This window comes from Rhinoraja longicauda, chromosome 2 (genome assembly GCF_053455715.1).
Source record: "Rhinoraja longicauda isolate Sanriku21f chromosome 2, sRhiLon1.1, whole genome shotgun sequence".
Classification (NCBI taxonomy): domain Eukaryota; kingdom Metazoa; phylum Chordata; class Chondrichthyes; order Rajiformes; family Arhynchobatidae; genus Rhinoraja; species Rhinoraja longicauda.
In genome coordinates, this window is record NC_135954.1 from 60,119,857 (window position 1) to 60,143,538 (window position 23,682).

Consider the following 23,682-nt stretch of genomic DNA (forward strand, 5'->3'; position numbering starts at 1 on the left):
GCTGAAATGATGCACGCTTGGTTGTGTCTAACACGTTAGTGCCTTTGCACTGCTGTATTTGGATAAGGAAGAGGGGGAGTGCTCCTACTATCGTACTGAAGCTTCTCCCACCATCCTAGTACAAGTAGATCTTCTCCCACCATCCTAGTACAAGTAGATCTTCTCCCACCATCCTAGTACAAGTAGATCTTCTCCCACCATCCTAGTACAAGTAGATCTTCAATGACAATGTAATTTATAGGTTGATGGTCATCTGAAATTGTTGAGTTCAGTTTTAGGTCCTGAAGGCTTTAAATGTGCCAGGGTGGTAGGCACCATTGATGATACTTCCAGCCTTCCTGACCATGAAGATAGACTGGAAAGAATGAAGTGATGAGCCTGTATTGGCCAGCACTGCCTTCACCACTCTCTGCAGGTTTAGATAGTCAAGATCAGAACAGCAGGCATACCAGGCTGAGGTGCATACCATCAGAATACTCTCTTTGGTGCCTCTGTAAAAGTTTGAGAGCATCCTTATGGACAGGCCGAGTTTTCTCGGATGCCTCTGAAAGTAAATAAATTATGCACTTGAGCTAAGGCTTTGTTAGAAAAACATATGCGATCAAAGACAGATGGAGGTAGAGCGGGAGGTGGATTGTGAACTAAAGCAAGAGGACCTGAAGATGTGCATTTAAATGGAGGAAATATCTGATAACAATTTTAGTTCTGTTGAGAAAGTTTTAGAGGATTCTCCTTGCTCCTGATCGCATGTACGGTAACTAATTATTTCTGGCCAATTGCAATGTATTACATCAAGTATATTCTCCAGAGGTTCATTCAAGAGCATCATGGAATTGTACAGTTCTCTTCACTTGCAACTGATGAGATACCAACTACATCTTTCATCTTCTGTGGTTTGTGAGATACAACCATAGCCAGTTCAAACTTTTTTTTTAATGGAATATCTCCTTAAACAATCTGACATCCTTTGGAACACATCACTAACTATCAGACAAAAGAAGAGTCAGTTCTGTGTTGCCCAAATGGGAAATTGAAACTGGTCATAAATTATTGTTTTACAGATCTGTAGGGAACAGATTTTTAGAAAATACATAAACATTAATGATCATTCACTACCTCAAAACATAATTTGTTATTCATTCCTGTCACACTGCTAATGGCACCAGAGAGATTAAAAAGGTTCTCTGAAGCTGGCAGTTTGATCCCTCAACAGCATCACATGGTGTAATAGAAATGCAGTGAAACTAGCCAAGGCAATGCTAAAAAGGGCCATATTATCAATGTCAAATGCTCTTTTGAGCACCCCACTCTTCCTTCCCCAAGGGATGATGAATGGCCCTGATAGAGAGTGAAAAGTAGATGAACCGGAATACTACTCCAACAACAAGGACTGCTTTAACCAACGATACAGGAAAGCAAATGAAGGTGGTCAAAAGATGTTAAGCACAACACTACGCAGTGGTGCCACCGCTGAGTGTCAGAGACACAGTGAGAATGAGATTTACAACAGACTGACAACAGAACATTATCATGACGGCATATGGTGCAGCACAGTTCAGAGAAAGATTGAACTTTATCAAATGAGTAGGTGACATCATAGAGGAGGTTTCTTTGATGCAAGCAGATATGGAGTTACTAGAGAACCAGAACCACATTGAAACAAATTAGGAAGGATAGCCTGTTTGCTCAAGTATTTGGACTTTGTGTTAAAGTAAGACAGATTAGAGCATTAATTTGGTTTTTTTAAAAATTTCATTAATAAGGGAGAAATATAATAAATGACATATTGATCTATGTTTTTCCTACAATGCTCTAATCTCTTTAATGAATATTTCATGGCTCTATCTACTAATCTTGCTACAAAATTCGGTGAATACAGTTCCAGGAGGTGGCTGGTTGAAAGAAAGTGACAGTAAAGAAGCTACTGGCTCTGTAAGCTGTTTCATGAATAAGGTACCATTGTTGACAGGGCCAGAGGTCATAGCCTCAGAATTAAAAGACGTTCCTTTAGGAAGGAGATGAGGAGGAATTCCTTCAGACAGACGGTAATGAATCTGGAATTCATTACCACAGAAGGCTTTGGAGGCCGTCAATGGATAAGGCAGAAATGGATAAATTCTTGATTAGTCAGGGGTTATGGGGAGACGGCAGGAGAATGGGGTTAAGAGGGAAAGATAGATCAGCCATGATTGAATGGCGGAGTAGACGTGATGGGCTGAATGGCCTAATTTTGCTCCTATCACATTAATCTTATGGAAAATACTGACTCCAATAATAACTAATGCAAAACTCTTAAATACATAATTTACACTCCAGAACGAAGGTCACCCCCATCCCTAGAAACGACATACATAATGCAGATGACACTTGCAACTCAGCTCCAATTCATCTTCAGTTTATTCACTGAACATCCACAAACGAAGCCTGAAATTGCTGTGCAACGTATTCTCCAACAATGAAGATACATGATGAAACATTTACAACATGGTCTGCATCCTAAACCTCAGGAGCTACTATATAGAGAAGACAGACATGAATGATGAAATTCACCACTGCTTTCAATGTGCCAGCACATCTTTGGTTGACTGAGAAAGAGTAGTTCAGTTCAAATCATCAAACCTGGCACGGTAGCGCAGCGGTAGAGTTGCTGCTTTACAGCGAATGCAGCGCCGGAGACTCAGGTTCGATCCTGACTACGGGTGCTGCACTGTAAGGAGTTTGTACGTTCTCCCCGTGACCTGCGTGGGTTTTCTCCGAGATCTTGGGTTTCCTCCCACACTCCAAAGACGTACAGGTATGTAGGTTAATTGGCTGGGTAAATGTAAAAATTGTCCCTAGTGGGTGTAGGATAGTGTTAATGTACGGGGATCGCTGGGCGGCACGGACTTGGAGGGCCGAAAAGGCCTGTTTCCGGCTGTATATATATGATATGATATGAAATCAGTGATGGATGCCTTCTCGGATTATTCTGGGGTAGGCAATACAAATGTGCAGCTTACAACCCAGTGGTATAAATATTGATTTCTCTAACTTCAAGTAACCCTTGATTTCCCTATCTCTCTGTCCCTCCCCCACCCTGGTTCTTCAACTAGTTTCACTGTCCTCCTGATTAATTGTACTGATTGAATGCTTCGTTGTAATTTTCCTCTTGGCTAACAATGAACCATTCTGCATTTCCTTGATCGACATCTTTGATCTGTCATCTTCACACCTTACCCTCCATAATCTCTAGTCTCCCACTCCCTTGACTCTCAGACTTAAGAAGGGTCTCAACTCGAAATGTCGCCCATACCTTCTCTCCAGAGATGCTGCGTGTCACGCTGTGTTACTCCAGCATTTTGTGTCTATCTTCGGTGTATTTTTGAACCAGCATCAACAGTCCCTTCCTAAACAATACAAATCCTCCCCAGCTTACAAACCACTGACTTATTTTAGATACGATCAAGCATTTGGGAGACTGGACAGGTGGAATTGTCAGCTGCTGTGCGGCTGCACCTGATTTTACACATTATAACAATGAATGTACTTCAAAAGTAACTAATTAACTCTAAAGGGATTTGGGAAATCCCAGGATTGTAAAAGGCACCATTAATTGAAAAGCTTTCTATACAGAATTACCAATTTCCTGTTCTTAATGGAGGTCATGAGAAAAGTCTGTCAGCCTGATTCGCCTTCTGTAACCTGAATTATCAACTTAAGTTGTCTGCCATACTTTTGTAGTAAGCCAAAAAATAGAAATGTTGATTATCTCACACTGAAGGATGAAATATTTATCTATTATGTACTTGTTTCATTGTCTGATTTCAGTAGGAGCCAAACTGCAGGAAACAAATTATTTTTATGCAAAATCCATGTTCAGTTGTTTTCTTGCTTTTGTTTTGACTGCATCTCTGGATAAAGATACTGGCTACATTACAAGGTTCAGCAGTTTGGAGGAAGTATCACATTCCTTGGCAATGTAATTGCACATCAGTCACAAAGCAACTGAAGGATGTTTGTCATGTTGACTGAAAGGTAGTTATGGTTATAATTTCACTCTCTAGAGTCCTTGAAACTAAATTAATCTTTTGAGGGTAAGATGTCATTATTTGTTCTACCAGTTGTACTGATGCAGCTAATGTGGATATTAAGAGCCCATCTGAAAATACAACTCAGTCAAAATTGCCTCAATTATATTCACATAACTACGTGCATAAAATGGGCACTGCAGCAGTGTGCTAATGATTATTTTATTCATGAGCACCCTGCTCCCAACACAGCCCCCATAGCTGGGTTTACCTGAAAGGCTGTTACTACTTGCAGTGGAAGATGCACTGCCTGGGATCAAGGCCAGATTGGGGGACTGAATGTGAGGGCTGTCCACATGAGGACCAGGATCAGAGAAGCAATAGGTTGAAAGTAGGATTGGTCAGCATCTAAAAGGGGCACCTCTGTCAAGTTTAAGGCTTAGGAACATAATCAGAGAGGGGGATAATCAGCAGTGACCAGGAATTAGGGGAGTGAATCAGACAAGAAACTTCACTGAGGATTAGAGTCTGCACTTAGATGCAATGATCAAGAAAGAAGGGGTGCCAATTAGGGTTTCTGTTGGGATCACAGAGTTGGTGGCAAGAATGGTTAACAGATGGGGAGCTTGGCTTTGAGACATCAAAAAAATTGGATGTTGTGGATAGCAGGAGAGGGTAAGAGAGCTGGGATGCCATGCATGCTGAGACCGGAGGGGATTGCAAGGATGGAGTGATCTCAGAGGGCTGGGGATTTGAGTTGTTGTTGCGTGATGGGGTAGGACAATTAGGGGATCAGAAGGGGTTGGCATTTCAGGTCAAGAATGAGATTGGTGGGTCAGGGCAGGTACCATATGGGTAAAGGGAGAAGAAAGATGTAAGCTAAGGAAGCTACAGGAGTTCCAATCTGTTGCTGCACAGACAATAATGCCATCACATGTATAACTGGCATGGAAATAGCATCATTTGTGCAAATGTCACTCATGTCAGGTGCCCATTTGAATCCTTGATGTCTCTGCACCCATTTCATCTCAGCACTAAGGTCAGCATCGACTCAACTATTCCACTTGTCAACCTCCCACCTACTCCAATTTCCCCAACACCCTTTTATCCCAACATCCGAATTCCCTAACCTTTTGATCTTCAACTTTCCAAGACTCCTTCCTGACAAATGCTTTTATGATGTCTCCCTCTGTAAACATCAGTGCTTCCAAAAATCTTCTATCTGTCCTAACTCACTCGAAGCTTGAGTCACGAAGTGTCTTTGTGCCTGCAACGTTTCTCAGTCCAACAATTTCTGAGTTTCGCTTTGAATTCGTGAAAGGCCTCCCCTTTCCTAACTCTGGAATCTTCCACAATCCTGTTGCCCTCTAAGAATTCCAGAAACCTTTAACTCTGCTCTGGTTTATCCCTGACATCTATTCCCCCACCATTGGCTGTCAGTGCCTCCAACTGCAAGGATCCTTCACCCTGGAATTATTTTCTCAAAACACTCTTATTTGTTGCACCTCTTTAACCACTTTGGCTGCTTGGTAAAATTGTCTAACCTATTGCTAATGGCTCCTGTTAAACATCTTGGGATGCTGACTAAATGGAGGTTTATTTTGGCAGAGTTTTTGATCACAACCCTTTGTGCATTTAACTGCTTTCTGATGTATTTATTCACAAAATACTGGAGTAACTCAGCAGGTCAGGCAGCATCTGGGAGAGAAGGAATGGGCGGCGTTTCAGGTCGAGACCCTTCTTCAGACTGATGTCAGGGGGGCGGGACAAAGGAAGGATATAGGTGGAGACAGGAAGATAGAGGGAGATCTGGGAAGGGGGAGGGGAAGAGAGGGACCGAGGAACTATCTAAAGTTGGAGAAGTCGATGTTCATACCACTGGGCTGCAGTGAGGCCCACCGGAAATTGGAGGAACAGCACCTCATATTTCGCCTGGGCAGCTTGCAGCCCAGCGGTATGAACATCGACTTCTCCAACTTTAGATACTTCCTCTGAGTTACCTGCTGAGTTGCTGAGTTACTCCAGCATTTTGCGAATAAATACCTTAGAACAGCATCTGCTGTTATTTTCTTACACTAACTGCTTTCTGATATCACTCTAATTGAACCTGGCACAATGTAAGATTGGAACTGCTTACTATGAATTCTTCAAAGTATTCCATCCCTTTTTCTCATTGAATGGTGACATTCAATTGTTCCTCTTTAAATTAAATTTTAACATCCTACGCCATCATGCAGCAATGTGTTCTCAGTGCAATGTTCTCTCATGTCTCTTTCCTTTGTATCTTTGTTTTCTTTTGGATACTGTGGGAACACAATAGTTCATTTTTATGGACTAAAGAAAACTCCGCAATGAACTAATTACTGTTGAATGTCATTTACCTAAGATTAATTTTTTAAAATCACATGTCTGAATTCAATCGGTGCTAGCCTGACCTTTTATTTTCCTGCCTTCTGATTTTATAATCTGCTCCTTTCCCAATATCCGGTGTTGGGTATGGACTGTTTTAGTGAGAATGGAACTGGGCACTGAAATAAAAGTGGAGTATAAATAAAACTGCCAAACCAGCTCATTTGTTTCATGTCAGAGCCTATGTTCCAATTAAAGATCCTTTCTCCTTCCCGCATTTAACTCTAACAAGATGACACTCTCTTTCCTTTTCTCTCCAGCTCTCTCTGAGATAAATCTCTATTAGTCATTTCAACTGTTCCTTATGGCAACAGATTCCTTGTTAATACAACACTACATATACTTTCTTCTCCTTTGTAGACTTCTGAACGAACAGTCCTTCCATAGCTAGGTTACTATCTGATTCACCTCATTGTGGACATTGGACTTTGCCCATGGAACTGATGCACTGCAATGCTGAGAATTATATTCTGCATTCTGTATATTCCCCCTTTGCTCTACCTTTGGTACTGGAGTTTGGGCTTGATTGTATTTATGCACAGTAGGATCTGTTTGATCAGCATGCAAAACAAAGCTTTTCACTGTACTATTTGATAATAAAAAAACTTAAACCGACACTTAAACCTAAGGAAAATTTAATAATGGAAGGAGTATGACTTTCAGCCCTTTATACTTGCTCCATCATGAATGGATCCATTATGAATGAATCCATCGCTTAATTCCCTCAATACCTAAACTTTCACCTACCTCTTTCTTAAATATATTCAAGTGACTGTGTCCCCACAGCTCTCTTGGATAGAGAATTACAAAGATTCCTTAGCCTTTGGATGAAGGTAATTCCTGTCCTGAATATTTTGCTTTTAAAACTAGTGAGTGAAAGCACAGATCAAAAAGAAACGAGCAAAAAATTTCATGTCAAGGCATGTTAGAATTTTGTACATTTGGCTAAATTTGTCCTTTTACTGCTGGGATGGGGTTTGCTCTAGGTTTTATGAATCTTTGCTGCATTCCATAATTATATCTATGTCCTCCTTTGATAGGGTAATCAGAATCTGTACATAATATTCCAGATGTGGCCTTACTGGTGTCTGATATCATTGGAGCAAGGCATTTCAAAACTCTCAAAATTTCAAGAAAAGTTTCTCTCGTATTCTCAATTGGATTTCTTGTCATTTATATTGATGACCTCTAGATTTCTTACAGAGCAGTCTTTCTAACTATGGTTTGTGATCTCAATGGAACTGGATAAGCTTGCATCTGTCACCTCTTAGTGCTTGTGAAGTTCCTCTCGAACAAGATATTTATATTTAATTCATTCACCTGAAGAGAGATGTCAATGGTGGTAAATGACTGATTCTCCATATTTAGCAAGCCAAATCAGGTTTGGATCATACCCACATTACACCAGCACCAAAACTCAAACAGGAAGCATGGAGACTTTTTTTATTTTCCTGATATGTATGTTTAAAAGTGCAATGTGATAGGCTGACGCGGTTGATAGAAGCCCTTGATCGTCTAACTGGATAGACTTGGCCAAAAATAAATGGATTAACAAGAAATTCAACAATTAATCTGAAAATGTGAAAGATACAGCAGATTAGTTAATATTCACAGAGAGAATACAGGTTAATAATATAAATTGATGACCTTTCATCAAAATAAGATATACTTATGACTGGGTAATTTTCTCAAAAGGAAATTAATGACAATTCTGCAGTTAATGTAATGATGGCATGCCTGTGTCTTCAACATAAAGTTTTAAACCTGGACCTTTGCATCAATTTCCTTCTGGGTGTTTCTGTAAATAAGGGTAACATGGGTGGCCAAAGTTGAAAGTTATTAAATCTTAATGAAATACCACAGCATTAAAATTGGGCCTACCTATGATCATTTTGAGCTAATTTGTGATTAAAATCAACTAAAATTTGACCAAAATTTAATACTTTCAAAATTTGAAAAAAAAACAAAGAAAATTATTTGTAAGACATATAAGCCATATGGGACACTTACTGATTTCTAAGCTCCATTACAAAATTACGAACCCACCACGTGGCCCGGAGTTCATGCCAGGGTCATTATAATCGCATTGTTTGATTTTTTTTTTAATGGCGACGAGTGCAAAAAAACACGTTATAGCGCTATAAATAGCATTCACGATGTTACTCAATGGGAGGGACTACAGAATGAGACATCGCTAAAATAGATGAGCAAACTAGATTTTTATTTCATGATTTTAAGCTATTCATTATTAAGTACTTCAATGGAAGGTTTAAACACAAAAAAATATATAAACAATAAAAAAAGAAACAATAAATATAAAAACAGTTAATCTGCTTTTAATTCACACATTTTACACGTGCCCAAATGGACACTGCTACTCAATGTTGTGCTGCAAAAACCCGGGGCATCAGAAAACCATCGTATCGGGTGATAAATGATAAAAATCATAAGCATAATCAGAATTTGGATTATATAGAGTTATTTAATTGCAAAATTAATGTAATCTTTCTGGTATAAATTAGACAATAGACAATAGGTGCAGGACTAGGCCATTCGGCCCTTCAAGCCAGCACCACCATTCAATGTGATCATGGCTGATCATTCTCAATCAGTACCCCGTTCCTGCCTTCTCCCCATACCCCCTGACACCGCTATCCTTAAGAGCTCTATCTAGCTCTCTCTTGAAAGCATTCAGAGAACTGGCCTTCACTGCTTTCCGAGGCAGAGAATTCCACAGATTCACAACTCTGGCTGAAAAAGTTTTTCCTCATCTCTGTTCTAAATGGCCTACCCCTTATTCTTAAACTGTGGCCCCTGGTTCTGGACTAGCCTAAGGATTTGATGACATCCTGCTTGAAAAATGTCACAGAAAAAGGCAAGAAAACACAGGAACATATCTGACATTTTTCTTTGTAAAAACAGATTTATTTATTTTTGTTTCATCTCATTATTTTGGCTATACACCATGTTCTCTACTACTTAAAATGCAGGATATGAAACAATGGGATTATTACATAAAAAACAGGAAAATAACCTGTGCTGTATTTACGGAAACACCCTTCTCCCAATGTCCCAAACATGGAAAATCAAGGCAATGAAAAGCTCCAAGATAGATGCAAAATGTTGGAGTAACTCAACAGATCAGGCAATGAAAGAATGAGCAAGTTTGCAGTTGATACTAAAAGTGGTAGTGTGGATGGTGAAGGAGGTTACCTCACGTTCTAACAAGATCCAGAGGAACTGGGAAAGTGGGCCAATGAATGGTAGATGGAAATTAACTCTGACAAGTGTGAAATGATGAATTTTAGGAAGTTAAACCAGAGCAGAACATTTACAGTGAAAGACAGGGCTGTGGAAAGTGTGGTAGAACAGAGGGACCGATGGGGACAGGAATTTCAGTTCCTTGAAATTGGCTGCAGGTAGAAAATGTGGCGAAGAAGGCATGTGGCATGCTTTCCTTCATCAGACAGAACATTAAATACGAGAATTGGGATTGCATATTACAGCTGTACATGACGTTGGTGAGACTGCACCTGGAATATTGTGCGCATATCTGGTCACCATAATATAGGAAGGGTGTGGTTAAACTGGAGAGGGTGCAGAAAAGATTCACGAGGATATTGCCAGGACTGTCGGGCTGGAGTTTGTAAGAGTTTGTAAACTGTAGGACTGTTTTTCCTGGAGCAAAGGAGAACTCTCCATTTTGAACCCAGGGATGTTAAAATGAGGCAAGTGCAATGCTGATGTCCCAGTGGGGACTGGTGTTCATAGAGACTGAGAATCAGAAACTCATTGAGCTGTATATCCTATTTTTAATTCACTCTCCGAGTTTACCTTGCTGTTGAGAGCCTGGCTAGACTGAAGATGATTATCTCTTACATTGTAAACTACTAAGCAAGACTGGCTCATTACACATAATGCCAATGATTATCACTGATCTGCAGCTGAATATGCAAAACTCTATCACTGTAAACCCCCTTTCAAAAGTGGAATGGAGAGGCCGGAACATTTAATTTCCATTCCTCATTGGTATCACATTATACACAAACAGCCTCCGGCTAATTATTTTTGAAATTTTCAGTATGTGCATTTATATAATTTTTTGTCACATTTTAAAGATTTTCACAAGAATTTGCTGAAAATATAAATCCAAACATTTTTAATTTGAGTCAGTGGACAAATAGAATTCAGAAAGGGATAAGAATATTGGGTTACTCCAGTTTGAAGATTAGTCTGAATTGTTTAAATGTCATTATTGATTATTGCAATCGTTGCATCTGTGGAGTACAACATTGCTACCATCAGTTGCTCATTTCTACTTGAGCTAGATAACTGTAGACTCAGCCCGCATCTTAGTTTTATGACCTACTTTCTCTACTGCCATTGTTACCAATAGTATTACTTATGACATAAGTGGCCACTTTAAGTCCCAAAGGCTCATACTGCAGCCGTTGGGAACATTTATAGCCTCACATTGCAGCCTGTGGTACTCTGTTTGTATCAGTCATTACTATCGTAAGGTTATCCATCTCTGATGTAAACTTAGTTTTTCTTTCTCCATAGATACTACCTGATCTGCTATGAATTTCCACCGTTCTTGGGGTTTCAGGCCTCAGCAAAAGCTGTGAACTGCATTTCACTACCTTAATATGTCACATTCTCCTCTGCTATTTTCCCTCTTTAATCTATTAACTAGATGGCTCCGTAAACATCAGAATCACCAGGGCAATCCTGCCATCAATCTAATTCCCTTTGTCCAATTCATCCCTTTCCCACCTTCTCTGCAATTTAAAACAAACGTATGTTTGATTTCCCAGATCTGGTGAATGTTCTTTGACCTGAAATGTTAACTATTTCTCTTTTCACTGATGTTTTCTGACATATTGCATATTTCCAACATTTTCATTTTTATTTCTCTTGTAAAGTTTGATCAGCAATGTTTAATTCAGGTTTTATTTTAAAATGAAAGAAGCAAGCTTTTCAGAATAGAAAATAATTTTTGTTCATTACTGGGGCTATTTTAGTGCATTTAATAGATTAAATTGTATTTAATTAGATGAAATCAGAACAGTATGTAAAAAATTGCTGCATTGCTTTTTTCATGGCCTTATTGCACTGCTTTGTCAAATTATTCCTGTGAGATGACAAATATATATATGCAAATGATTGTAATGGAAGAAAATTAATACCTGTGGTTGCAAGGTGACAGTTTGCTTAAAATGGACAAATCTGTCAATCATTAATGCATGATATCAACTGCCTGTTATAGGGGGAAAAAGGAAATTAAATCATGATGTTGCAACTGAGGCACTATATTTAAGCAGTTGGCTGTTTGAATTTTCAGTGAAAAATGGTTAGATTAATTTTCCCCTCAAAGTGCTTTAGTTTCCTTCAAAGTTGCATTGTGTTTATTTTGAGTGGTGATGACAGTCTAAAAGAGGTGAAGACTACACTTGCTTTGACATTTAGTGAAATCCTAATATTCTTATGAAGCTCTTGTTAAATAGTCACTGTTACAACAAAGGAAACAAATGGAACCTTTATTTTGAATTAGGGTTAATCATGATCAGGATGGTCGGACTAACCCACCTCATTTACTTCAAAACAGAGCCATCACATCTCTTGCAGGAGCACAGATAGGGTCTCAGTTTAACATCACATCTGAAAGATAGCACCCATTCATTGATGTCTAGATTTTACTGTTCAGATCCCAGAGGAGAATTTAAACCCAAATCAATTCAACGCAGGAACATAAGTACTCCTGGATGAAATGATTCCTACCATACTATTTCAGGTTTATACATTTATTTGTCTGATGTAAATGGTATTCCTTCCCTGAAATCAGTCTCTAAAGTAGAAATATGATTTAACGAGAAAAAATAATTATGCATAGAGGGAAAAGGAAGGGGGAGCTTCGTGAAGCCTCTCTGACTAAAAGGAAGGAGCAGATTCTGGGAAGAACAGGAGATTAGATCAACCACTACAGATGGAGATACGTTTATTGTCATGTACACTAGGGTGCAATGAAAGTTCATAGAAGCTCACGGTGTACACAAAGCAGGAGTAGAAATGTACATGACAGAGTAGGAAAAGGTGCTGAAATTTGTCAATAGAGATTAAGAGCACATTATTATTAAGTCTTTTGCTGTCTAATAATTGTATGTCAAATCTCTCTTTAATACAAGCAGCTGTAGGTGGAGCTCTGCCTCTGGTGAGCGTTAGTAGCGTAACCTTTAACATTGTGTATTCCTCAGTGTGTCGCACGTAATCTATTTTCCAGAAGGATTAATTTTAAAGATCTTGCATTGACTGACTATGCTGGTGAATTCATTTCTCCAAGATGCTGCCAATGAATTTGCCAATACGCAGGGAACTGTTAAGATGTAATAAAATGGTTCTTGTTTTTCATGCCATTTCTTAAAAAAACATTTTTATTTATATTGCACCTTTCCATCTTAGTGGTTGAATGATGTTCCTGTTCTGCATTAACATTTTAAAGCTGTTACCTGAAAGCAGCAACCGATTTGTGCATATCAAGCATTAATTACTGATAATTTGTTTTAGAATATTGCTTGAATAATAATTATTGACTAGAATACCATTTCAGCAATCATTCCTATTCGAACATAAAATAGTGCAGCATAGGAACAGGCTCTTCAGTGTACAATGTCTGTACTGAACATAATGCGAAATTACTGTACTCTTTAAAAAATAGGTAATCCTTTTATCTTTCAAATTAAAGCCAATGGCGATTTCTTGTAAAAACTATGTGATATTAAAGGAACAGAGTAATGTGTACCCAGCCAATTTAAGGTCAGTAGATTTCATGCCTGTGAAATAAATCTCTCTCGGTGAAGGTTTTGCACAAAATATCTAAAGAGAAGGTGAATCTTTTTGTTCTAACATCTATCTTATTTCAAATTTCTTCCTTGAAACGCAGCAGAAATTCCTAGACAAGCTACATCTTGAGACTTAACCTGGGGTAGGTGCGTGAAAGGAATTGAAGAATAGAACAGTGAGCTGCTTGATAATGTGAACAAGTGTGGTAAAGAAATTGCACCCCATTCAAATAACAGCAGAGAAAAACTGTTCTTGCTGTTTTCAGTTGATTGGTTTAATTTAATTTCAGTCCAGCTTGCATTATTTTTTTTTTAAGAATATAATTTTATTATCAGTTTACACCAAATTCAAGATTTAATTCAGTTAATGTAGAGAATGAACTTGTTTATCTGTAAACTACACACAAGTGGATTGCAGTAGCTATATTAAAGTCAAGGGGTTTATTTTTTCCACTAGTGCAGTGAGAATTGAATTGAACTGTGTTCTGGTAGGTGGCACTATTATCTCTGAATCAAAAGACGATCAGTTCAGGGTCCACTTCAGAGACATTGAGAAGTTACTGTAAAATTCTGGCAAGTTGCCAAGATACAATGAATATTCTTCCACAAAATATCATATAATATGCAATGAATAATGCTTCAAACTTGGGTGTGATGTTGTTGATGAATTAACTACATCACAGTAAAGTTAGTTCATTTAACATTGATGCCATTCTAAATTTTTGTACATTCTTCTATCAGCAAATATTATTTAGACTGTGAGAAATATAACAAAAGAATACAGTGGAGAAGTGGGTTAGATGTGCCACTGCATTATCTCTTGTCAAAATTGTGACTGCTCATGGTATCCTTGTATAAGGGCATCTCAAACTTATAGAATCCAAGAATTGTACAGCGCATTTACAGTCCACTTTATCTGTACCAGCTGTGAATCCTATTTATGCTATTCGTTTATGCCTGTATGAGGCCCTAATCCTCTAGGCCTTTCCTATTCAAGTACCTGTCCAAATGCCTTTTAAATGTTGTAATTGTATCTGTCTACACCACCTCTTCTGCATACCAATTTTTAGCCTGTGGTTTACGTGCACTGATGCATATGATCATGATGTACAGCGTGGTTTTAGAGCAATTATGCAGAAAAATGTAATCATCCTAAACAGACTCGTGAACATCACCTATGCAGCAATAAGATGATAAATTCACTTGGCTTGCTTGTCAAACAGAACTTTAGCATTTTGTTCCTTTTGTTGATCCATAAAATGAAAAGGATTAGTTCTTCCCTTCATAAGAATGATAGACGATGTTGTGACACATGAGGTTTGTGGCCACTAGGGAGGTCGGTGTCATATGTTTGAAACAAGGTACACTCATTTGTTCTTATCATTTATTCTTTTAGGAAATTGATGTATAAAGATAAAATCCAGATAAGGACATTCTTTTAGCCGATCTAAATCTTTCTTCCAGAGAATAGATTTGATTTGCCCATCTGAGTAAGAAACATTAGGCCATTCAATTCCCTTGATCTGTTCCACTGAAAGCTGAGTGTTATCCAAGCTCTATTTCCACATTAATTTACCGAATTTATCGAAGGTATCACAAAATGCTGGAGTAACTCAGCAGGTCAGGCAGCATCTCTGGAGAGAAGGAATGGGTGACGTTTCGGGTCGAGACCCTTCTTCAGACTGATGTCGGGGGGGGGGGGGGGGGGGGGGCGGGACAAAGAAAGGATATAGGTGAAGACAGGAAGACAGTGGGAGAACTGGGAAGGGGGAGGGGAAGAGAGGGACAGAGGAACTATCTAAAGTTAAAGATGTCAATGTTCATGCCGCTGGGCTGTAAGCTGCCCAAACGAAATATGAGGTGCTGTTCCTCCAATTTGCGGTGGGCCTCACTATGACACTGGAGGAGGCCCATGACAGAAAGGTCAGACTGGGAGTGGGAGGGGGAGTTGAAGTGCTGAGCCACTGGGAGATCAGGTTGGTTAAGGTGGACTGAGCGAAGGTGTTGAGCGAAACGATCGCCAAGCCTGCGTTTGGTGTCGCCGATGTAAAGAAGTTGACATCTGGAACAGCGGATACAATAGATGAGGTTGGAGGAGGTGCAGGTGAACCTGATCTTGCACTAAATGTTATACCCTTTATCCTGTATCTGTACACTGTGGGTGCCTTGATTGTAATCTTTTCATTGACTTGATAGCATGTAACAAAAAAGCTTTTCACTGTACCTCAGTACATGTGACAATAATCAACTAAACAGAACCATCTACGTAAATGTTATGGCAACCAGAGCAGGTCAGAGACTGGACATCCTGCAGCAAGTGACTCACCACCTGAGACTCCAGTGCCTTTCCACCCACTATAAGGCACAATTTAGGAGTGTGATAGAACATTGTCCATTTGCTCGAATGTTTCCTCCTACACTCCAAAGATGTACAGGTATGAAGGTAAATTGGCTTGATATAAGTGTAAATTGAGAGTGCATAGGATTGTGTTAAGGTGCTGGAAGTGCTGGTCGGTGTGGGCCAAAGGGCCTGTTTCCACGCTGTATCTCTAAACTAAAACTAAATCAATGCAGCAAGAGACCTGACACCATCATTCAAGAACAATGCAGTGTGCTTGATTGTTTTCCTGTTCACAACCTTAAACATTCATTCCCTTTACCACAAGCACACAAAAGTTGCAATCAGATATGATCATCCAGTCAATTCACTTTCACCTCATGAAAGCCCATTGACCCGAGATGTTATACAACAATATGGATCACTAAAGAAACCCTTTGTTAGCACATCAAACAAAGTCAATTTATTGGGAAATCAGAGTGCCTTTAAAGATCTGCAGCGTATTCTCCCAATAATAGTGCAGTTTCCTCAGTTACAATCCAGAAAAGGCATTGCAGCACTTCATAAACCTTCAACCTCAAGCCAGGAAAAACAAGATCAAGAAGCACCGGGGAATAATGCCATTTGCTGGAATTCTTGCAGGTGCCACATCATCCCGAATTGGAAATATATCACCATCTCTCCACCAGAGCTAAAAATACCTTATCAAAATGACTGCAGCAGTTCAGGAACCTACCAACTTCTGATGGAAAGTTAAAAATGAGTAATAAATGCTGGCTTGGGCATCGTGAAGAGGAAAAATAATCTACCACAACTGTGCAAGATTTATTTAAGGTTAAATTAATAAGGTTGTGCTTGTGCGGAGATTTAGGTCTATCATCAGATATGATCATCCAGTCAACTCACTTTCATCTCTTGAAAGGCCATTGACCTGAAATGTTATATAACAGTACGGATCACTATATAATCCCTTGTGTTAGTACACCAAAGTCAATTTATTGAGAAATCAGAGTGCATTTAAATCTTCTGCAGCGTATTCTCCCAATAAATGTAAAGCAGATTCCTCAGGAAAATGCCAGTGCGTGAGGATTGGTTATACATAAATCATATGAATAAAATCAATCTCTCACTTGCAGCAGTGTGGTCACCAAGCTGGATTGACAAGGATATTGTTGCTGTACAGTTCTTTAAAAAAATTACTGCTGAAAAAGATGTGCAGTTTTGTACCCAGTTAATTAAGTCAGAGTGCCAGATTGTATCACATGTGGCAATAATTAAAAAAAGAATAGATTTTGGAGAATTACACTACTTTCCAAACACTATGCCTTTGTTTTCTTAAAAGCATCTCAAGGCTATTTAATTATTTCCCTGTTGGGTTCCCTATCAGGATACTTTTAATGAAGATAAGTGCAACTCATAAAAGCAGATGCTCGAAGAAGAAATTGCATTCTGTAGTGTCCATGAAATAAAATTAACTGTAAAATTCGTCATAATTGTCCAGAAATGGTGAACACTCATACCAGTTTATCTGTTTCTATCCATCATTATTTGGCTCAGATTTTCTTCATTTTTGTTGCCTGCTGTGTGTTTTTCCCAGTATTCCGTTAATGTTACATTACACAGACAAAGCAGCTTAATCTGACCTTAACTGTGACTCTGCTGCCATATTAGCCCACTTCATCTGGCCCTATCAGAGATATTTCCAGATATTTCTACCCATTCCTCGCCTTTTATGCACAGGGAATGGTAGGGCTATGGGGAGTGTTGTAGAGCAGAAGAACCCAGGGGTCGATAGTCCCTTGAAAGTGGTGTCACATAGTCCCTTGAAAGTACCTGTCTCAATTACCTCCTCTAGCAGCTCGTTCCATATGCCCACTTATGAGAAAAAAAGATGTGGTTAAGTGTGGTTAAGAAGACTTTTGGTACATTGGCCTTCATCGGTCAGAGTATTGAGTATAGAAGTTGGGATGCTATGTTACAGTTGTACAATACATTAACAAAGCCACATTTGGAGTATTGTGTTCAATTTTGGTCACCCTGCCATAGGAAAGATGTTGGATGGAAAGAGTTTAGAGAAGATTTACAAGAATATTTGCAGGGCCTAAGCTACAGGGAGAGGTTGGACAGGCGAGGACTTCATTCCTTGGAGCACAGGAAGATGAGTAGTGATCTCATAGAGGTGTATAAGATCATGAGGGGAATAGATAGGGTAGATGCACAGTCTTTTACCCAGTGTGGGAAAATCAAGAACCAGACATCATAAGTTCAAGGTAAGAGAGGTAGGATTTAATTGGAACCTGAGGGGCAACTTTTTTTTACTCAAGGGGTGGTGGGCATATGGAACGAGCTGCTAGAGGAGGTAATTGAGACGGGTACTATAACAACATTTCAAAAACATTTAATCGGTTACATGGATAAGAAAGACTTAGAGGGATATGGGCCAAACACGGGCAGGTGGGATTTATATAGATGAGGCACCTTGGTCAGCATAGGCATGTTGGGTCGAAGGGATTGTTTTGATTCCATATTATTCTGTGACCTTTTATGCTTCCTTAAACTAATTTGTTCCCCCTTTCCCAATTCTGACAAAGGTTCCCAGACCTGAAACATTAATTGTTTCCATTTCCATTGATGCAGCCTGACTTGTTGAGTGTTTCCAGCTTGAGGAGATAGAAGAGATAGTTTCAAGGTGTGCTTTCAAGAAAGGGAGGTGGCGAGGCAGAGAGTTTATGTGAGGGAATTCCAGACTATGAGATCAATGGTGCATGCAATTAAATTCCTACCAGCTCACTTTAGCTTAATCACTTCTCCTTAAATTAAGTAAAATAGTTTTTAGGCATTTGTAACTAAGGTTAGAACAGGTTGTGTATTTATTGGAATGATGAATAAATCACAATCAGAGGAGCATGAATGTGTATTTTATTCATTAGGAGTTGGGAAATACATATGCAAAGGCTTTTAAACTGCTATAATTGCTTGTTTCAGCAATTCCCGAAGATCCAGAAGTAGCTGAAGAGTTTTATAATGAAGATGGTTTTGAATCTTGTTCTGATGACAACCTAGAGGCTGAAGAATCTAATGAGGAAAGTGAATGCTCTACTTTCAAAACTTATGAACAGGTAGGCAATACTCCAGCTCAGTATCAAATGCAACAATTTTTAACTGATCTGGGTAGATGTTTTTATCAATGCTGTCTGGGATGATGAAGCGAAAGAGAGTTAAGGAAAATTAATTAGCACCTCGATGGATGTGGGATAGGTGATGGTACAAGAAGAAAGCCTGTTTAGCTGTTTCACCAGAGACATCATGACTGATTTATTACCTACGTCTATCACCCCATGTTAACCTTGTATTCCGAATATTTTTACCCAACAAAAATACCTCCATTCCAGATTTAAATTTGGCTAGTATTTACTTTTTTGGATAAAGTGCCAAATTGCGACTACACTCTCCCTGTAGGACTGTTTCTTAACTTTACTCCTGCAAGACCTGACTAATTTTTAGACCACACCCTCTGCTTCTAGATTCCCAAATCAGCTGGAAGAGTTCCTCCAAAGCTACTATCTCAGTTTTCTTTATGTTCTTGGGGGGAATGGTGTCCGTTATCACTGATTGTCCGCTATAACCGAGTAAGAGGTTATCATTGTACAAGAAGTAGAAACAAGGAACTGTAGATGCTGGTTAATACACAAAAGGACACAAAGTATGGGACTAACTCAGCTGGTTGGACAGCAGCTCTGAAGAATTTGGAAAGGTGACATCAATTTAAGGCCCTTTCTCAGACTTGATCTTAAACTGGGCCTGGAATCCATGTGAGTTGATGGCCCAGCCTCGAAGTGGCCAGAAGGCAGTGTGGGCCAGGGGTGCCATTGGCAGCCCGGCCTGGCGTGGAGGTCTGTAAGTCACTCCATTATAACCAAAATCCATTATAAAGAGGGCCGTAGTAACAAAGGTGGACTGTATGTATAAAGTTTGAATTTAAAGCCATTTTGTTTCAAGGTCATTTGAATTTAATCTACAGAACAGTATGATCTTTGCTCACATGTTTCTCAAATGGACGTTTCAAATAGATTCTTAATCATTTCAAGTCATTAAGGTGGAAGAATAATTAGGTGTCAATTCACTAACACTCAAGGGATGAGATGAATATTTTTGGACTCATTTTTCAAAAAGGTTATGTAGATCTTGCACTATTGCTCTGATAACATTTAACATTTCTGGGCTTGCAATAGTTCATAGATTTACTGGTGTCAAGAAAGTCAAGAGTGTTTTATTGTCATATGTCCCACAATAGAATTCTTACGTGCAGCAGCAACACAATAGTTTTGTAAACACGGTACTCAATTGATAACATAGCAAACAAACAAAAAACTGTTTAATAAACATAAAACATAAAACCCAATATAGTGCCAAAGCAAAACAAAGCCCAAAACCCATGTCCCTAGTACAACTCAGGCAGTTCACAGTTCAAAGTTTAATTGGAGTTTGTTGTGTTCAATGGCCTGAAGATTGTTGAAAAGAAACTGTTCCTGAACCTGGACGTTAGTGTTTTCAGACTCCTTTACTTACTTCCCAATGGCAGCAGTGAAAGTAGAGCGTTGGCATGGTGGTGTGGGTCTATGATGATGCTGATACAGCATCTCTTGTAGATTCTTTCAATGTGGGATTATATCAATTCATTCTCCAGACTTTGAGAATGTTTTGATTTTCAGGAAAAAGATCATTATTAAGCAAAATGACTGAAAAAAACATCCCGGTGATCAATAGATCATATAGTACATGGTTTTTTTCTGTCCATAACCACATTTTCCTGTTCTCAATCTTTCAGGACACAGATGTTGAAGCCCTAGTACGGTGCATGGAGGATGTTCTGGACAGCAGAACGTTAGGTATGATTTTCACGACTTTACTGCCACCATCATCCAATTGATTGGCTGTTGCAGAACTGAATATCCAATTCTGTGGTACAGAAGACCTACTTTTTGAAACCACCTCTTTCCCAACTATGATTCACGCTATACAAACGAAATGATTATTTAATGCCTCAGTATGCCTGTTTATCATTTTAATTTTCATAACAGGCCGTACAGGCTTTCTGGAAATAGACAGTCTTTACACAGTATGGCTGGAGAACACCATTGTAATCAACAGCAATACATTGTTTATACGTAATAGTTGTCTATATGTGATAGCGAGTCTGAGGATGGATCTCAACTCTCTTTCAAGCAAACATCCAGGAGCATTAGATATTCATTCCTTTAAGCCTGTTTTCCAGTCAGTGAAATGAAAAGTGATTTGCAGCTAATTCTTTATCTATCATCTCCACAAGTCGTTATGATCTTGGCTGGGGAAAAATAAATCAATAAGAATAGCATCAGGCATTTAAAATTAAAGCACCACTCTTTCTTAAAATCAACAGACTGTGGTTTTTACTGCCACTCTTAGAGAGCACTGATTGAGATGTGCGGATCTCCAAGAACGAGGACACCGTGGGTGAGTGATTTCTTGAACAGTTTCATGGGAGCAATGCTCCCTATTAAGAGCTGCCGGCCATGAAATAATTTCAATAAAACACTGCCTTGTCCCACTTAACTATGATCCTTTGTCTTGTTGCTTGCGTACTTGCTCTTAGGCTTACTTTGGCTGTAGGCTTCGTGCTTTTATTGAATTTCTGAATTTAAGGCAGGTTTTTCTGTTTTCTCCCCTGCTGTAAATACCAGTGGTTTAGCATTTGTAATTTTTTTTAGTGTGAGACAAAGTAACATTGTCTGAATTTAAACTTTGACTGACAATTTAAATGAAATGAAGAACCGGCTATGGATCTGTGCATAGCACCCTTTTCTCTCAATTGGAATGCTGTGTGTTCAAATACCACTTAAAAATCAGCACACAGTCCAGGGTATGTACTTCAATGCAATTCTGGGGGACTGCTGCACTTTGATATTTCATCTTTCAGAAGAAATAGTAACTGAGGAGCTCTTTACTCTCTGAGGTATGTGATAAAGAAATCAGTCTTGGAGAGGCCTGGGCATTAGATCCAGAACTTAATGTTTAGACAGCTCAGGGTAAGGCAGTTCATGGTGGAGCTATTCATTCAGGGATGATCAAAAGGGCAGGATTGGACAAACTCAGAGATTACAGGCCTCCATTAACAGTCAGTCAGTTCCAAACCTACAAGCCCTCAATATCCCAAATTCCTCCAGTTCGTATCTCATGTGCATCTTGAATCTAATGCTCACCATTAGCCACAGTGCCATCCACTGCTAAAGACCTACGTTTTGAAATGCTCTCCCTTTAAATATTTTTTTCTTCTTTAAGATCTTTACAAATCTACTTCTTTCACCATATTTATGTTAGCATGAAATAACATAGGTTTGTGTTTGAGTAGCAAATTATAACTGATGACACCTCTATAAAACTTTCATTGCCAAATCATCAAGTCACCCGCTAGACTGTTATGAACACTGGGGCATATTAGATGCTGCATCAAATCTTCTCCATTGTGCCCATGCTCCTGGCTGATTTTGGTTCTTTATCCCTTCTTGGAATAGACTGTGTAAAGTTGTTACTTATAGATGAGCAATGGCAGAGACCAGAATGCAAGCACCGGTCAATCCTCTCATTAGATAAATGAGTGTGGCATTGACCTACCACCAGGGGGCGCCGCACAATGGCTGCCTCACCTACAGTCTGTACCTTTCGAGCTCTTTTTTAAATTTTTGGTAAGTTTTGAAAGTGTGTGTGAATGTTCTTTGGTTTGTTTTATGTGGGGGAGGGGGTCGGGGGAAACCTTTTTTCAATCTCTTACCTTGCCAGAAAAGCAATTGCTTTCTGGATCGCATCTCCGGTTGTCTGCGGCCTAACATCACGGAGCTGGAGGTCTTGCCTGGGACTGACTTTGAGCCCCCGCGGGAGCGTGGACTTAACATCTGAGCGGGCGAATCCTTGCCTGGGATCGATGCTCCAACGCGGCCTGCGGATTTAACATCAGAAGCATGCAGTCTCTGGTTGAGACCGGTCGGGAGCTCCAAGCCGCACGAGGTTCGACTAGTCCCGACCCAGGGTAGATCGCCGGCGCGGGGGAGTTGAGATCCCCCCCCTCTCAGAGCTTGATCGCCCCGATGAGGAAGACCCGCTGCTGGCTACGGGAGTCAAGATCGTCCTGTCAACGGAAAGTTAGAGGCCCTCGACCACTGGAGGACAAAGAAGGGAAAGATTGAACTTTTCTTTCACCTTCCATCACAGTGAGGAATGTGGAGGAGTTACTGAGGTGGATGTTCATGTTAAAATGTATTTTGTGTGTTCTGGAGCTTTTTATTGTTATGACTGTATGGCAAATGAAGTTCCTCGTATGTTGCAAAACATACTTGACTAATAAAGTATTATTGTGATTGTGATTGAAAACATTTATTTTACAAAAATGGGGTTGAGAGAGAAAGATAGATCAGCCATGATTGAATGGCGGAGTAGACTTGACGGGTCGAATGGCCTAATTCTGCTCCTAGAACTTATGAACAATCTCTATTTCTTGTAACTAGAAATATTAGAAAGGCATCCATGTGTTTGCATGAGTACATCAGAAAATAAGACTAAAAGGCTTTTTGTTCATTCAATAATATTGTGGCTGATCTGGGCCTCAGCTCTACTTTCCTGTCTATTACCCATAATCCATGTTCCACATTGACCAAAAATATATTTATCATAGCCATAAACATTTTCAAAGACTCTATCTCCACTGTTCTCTGGGGTATAGAATGCTGAAGATTCACAACGCTCTTGACCCTTATTCTGCCCCCCCCTAGTCTCAGATTCCTCCATAAGGGGGAAACATATTCTCTCTGTGCTCCTAACTAATTCTCAAAGTAATGCCTGCAATTGTTGGGGAGGTGAGAAACCTGCATCTCATGAAATGCTGCCCTTCTGAATTGAGAAAGATGGCATCAACAATGTGTCTCTGTATTGATTACAGACAGTGGCACTGTGACTCCAGCTGCCTACCGGGGACCAACTGCCATCAACTGTGTCATGGTGCAGGCCAAGATGAACCGTATGAGGGCGTAAGTACTTTATGATGCTCATTCTGTTTACT

General features: G+C 39.5%; 1 protein-coding gene across 1 annotated transcript in view; it reads left to right on the forward strand.

Moving 5' to 3' along the window:
- Positions 1 to 23,682, forward strand: part of nek11 (NIMA-related kinase 11) — a 240,266-nt gene that overhangs the window by 189,987 nt on the left and 26,597 nt on the right. The window contains exons 13-15 of the mRNA XM_078419768.1: positions 18,579 to 18,712; positions 20,422 to 20,482; positions 23,563 to 23,650. Of these exons, the coding sequence (XP_078275894.1) occupies positions 18,579 to 18,712; positions 20,422 to 20,482; positions 23,563 to 23,650 (283 nt within the window). The remainder of the gene's footprint in view (positions 1 to 18,578; positions 18,713 to 20,421; positions 20,483 to 23,562; positions 23,651 to 23,682) is intronic.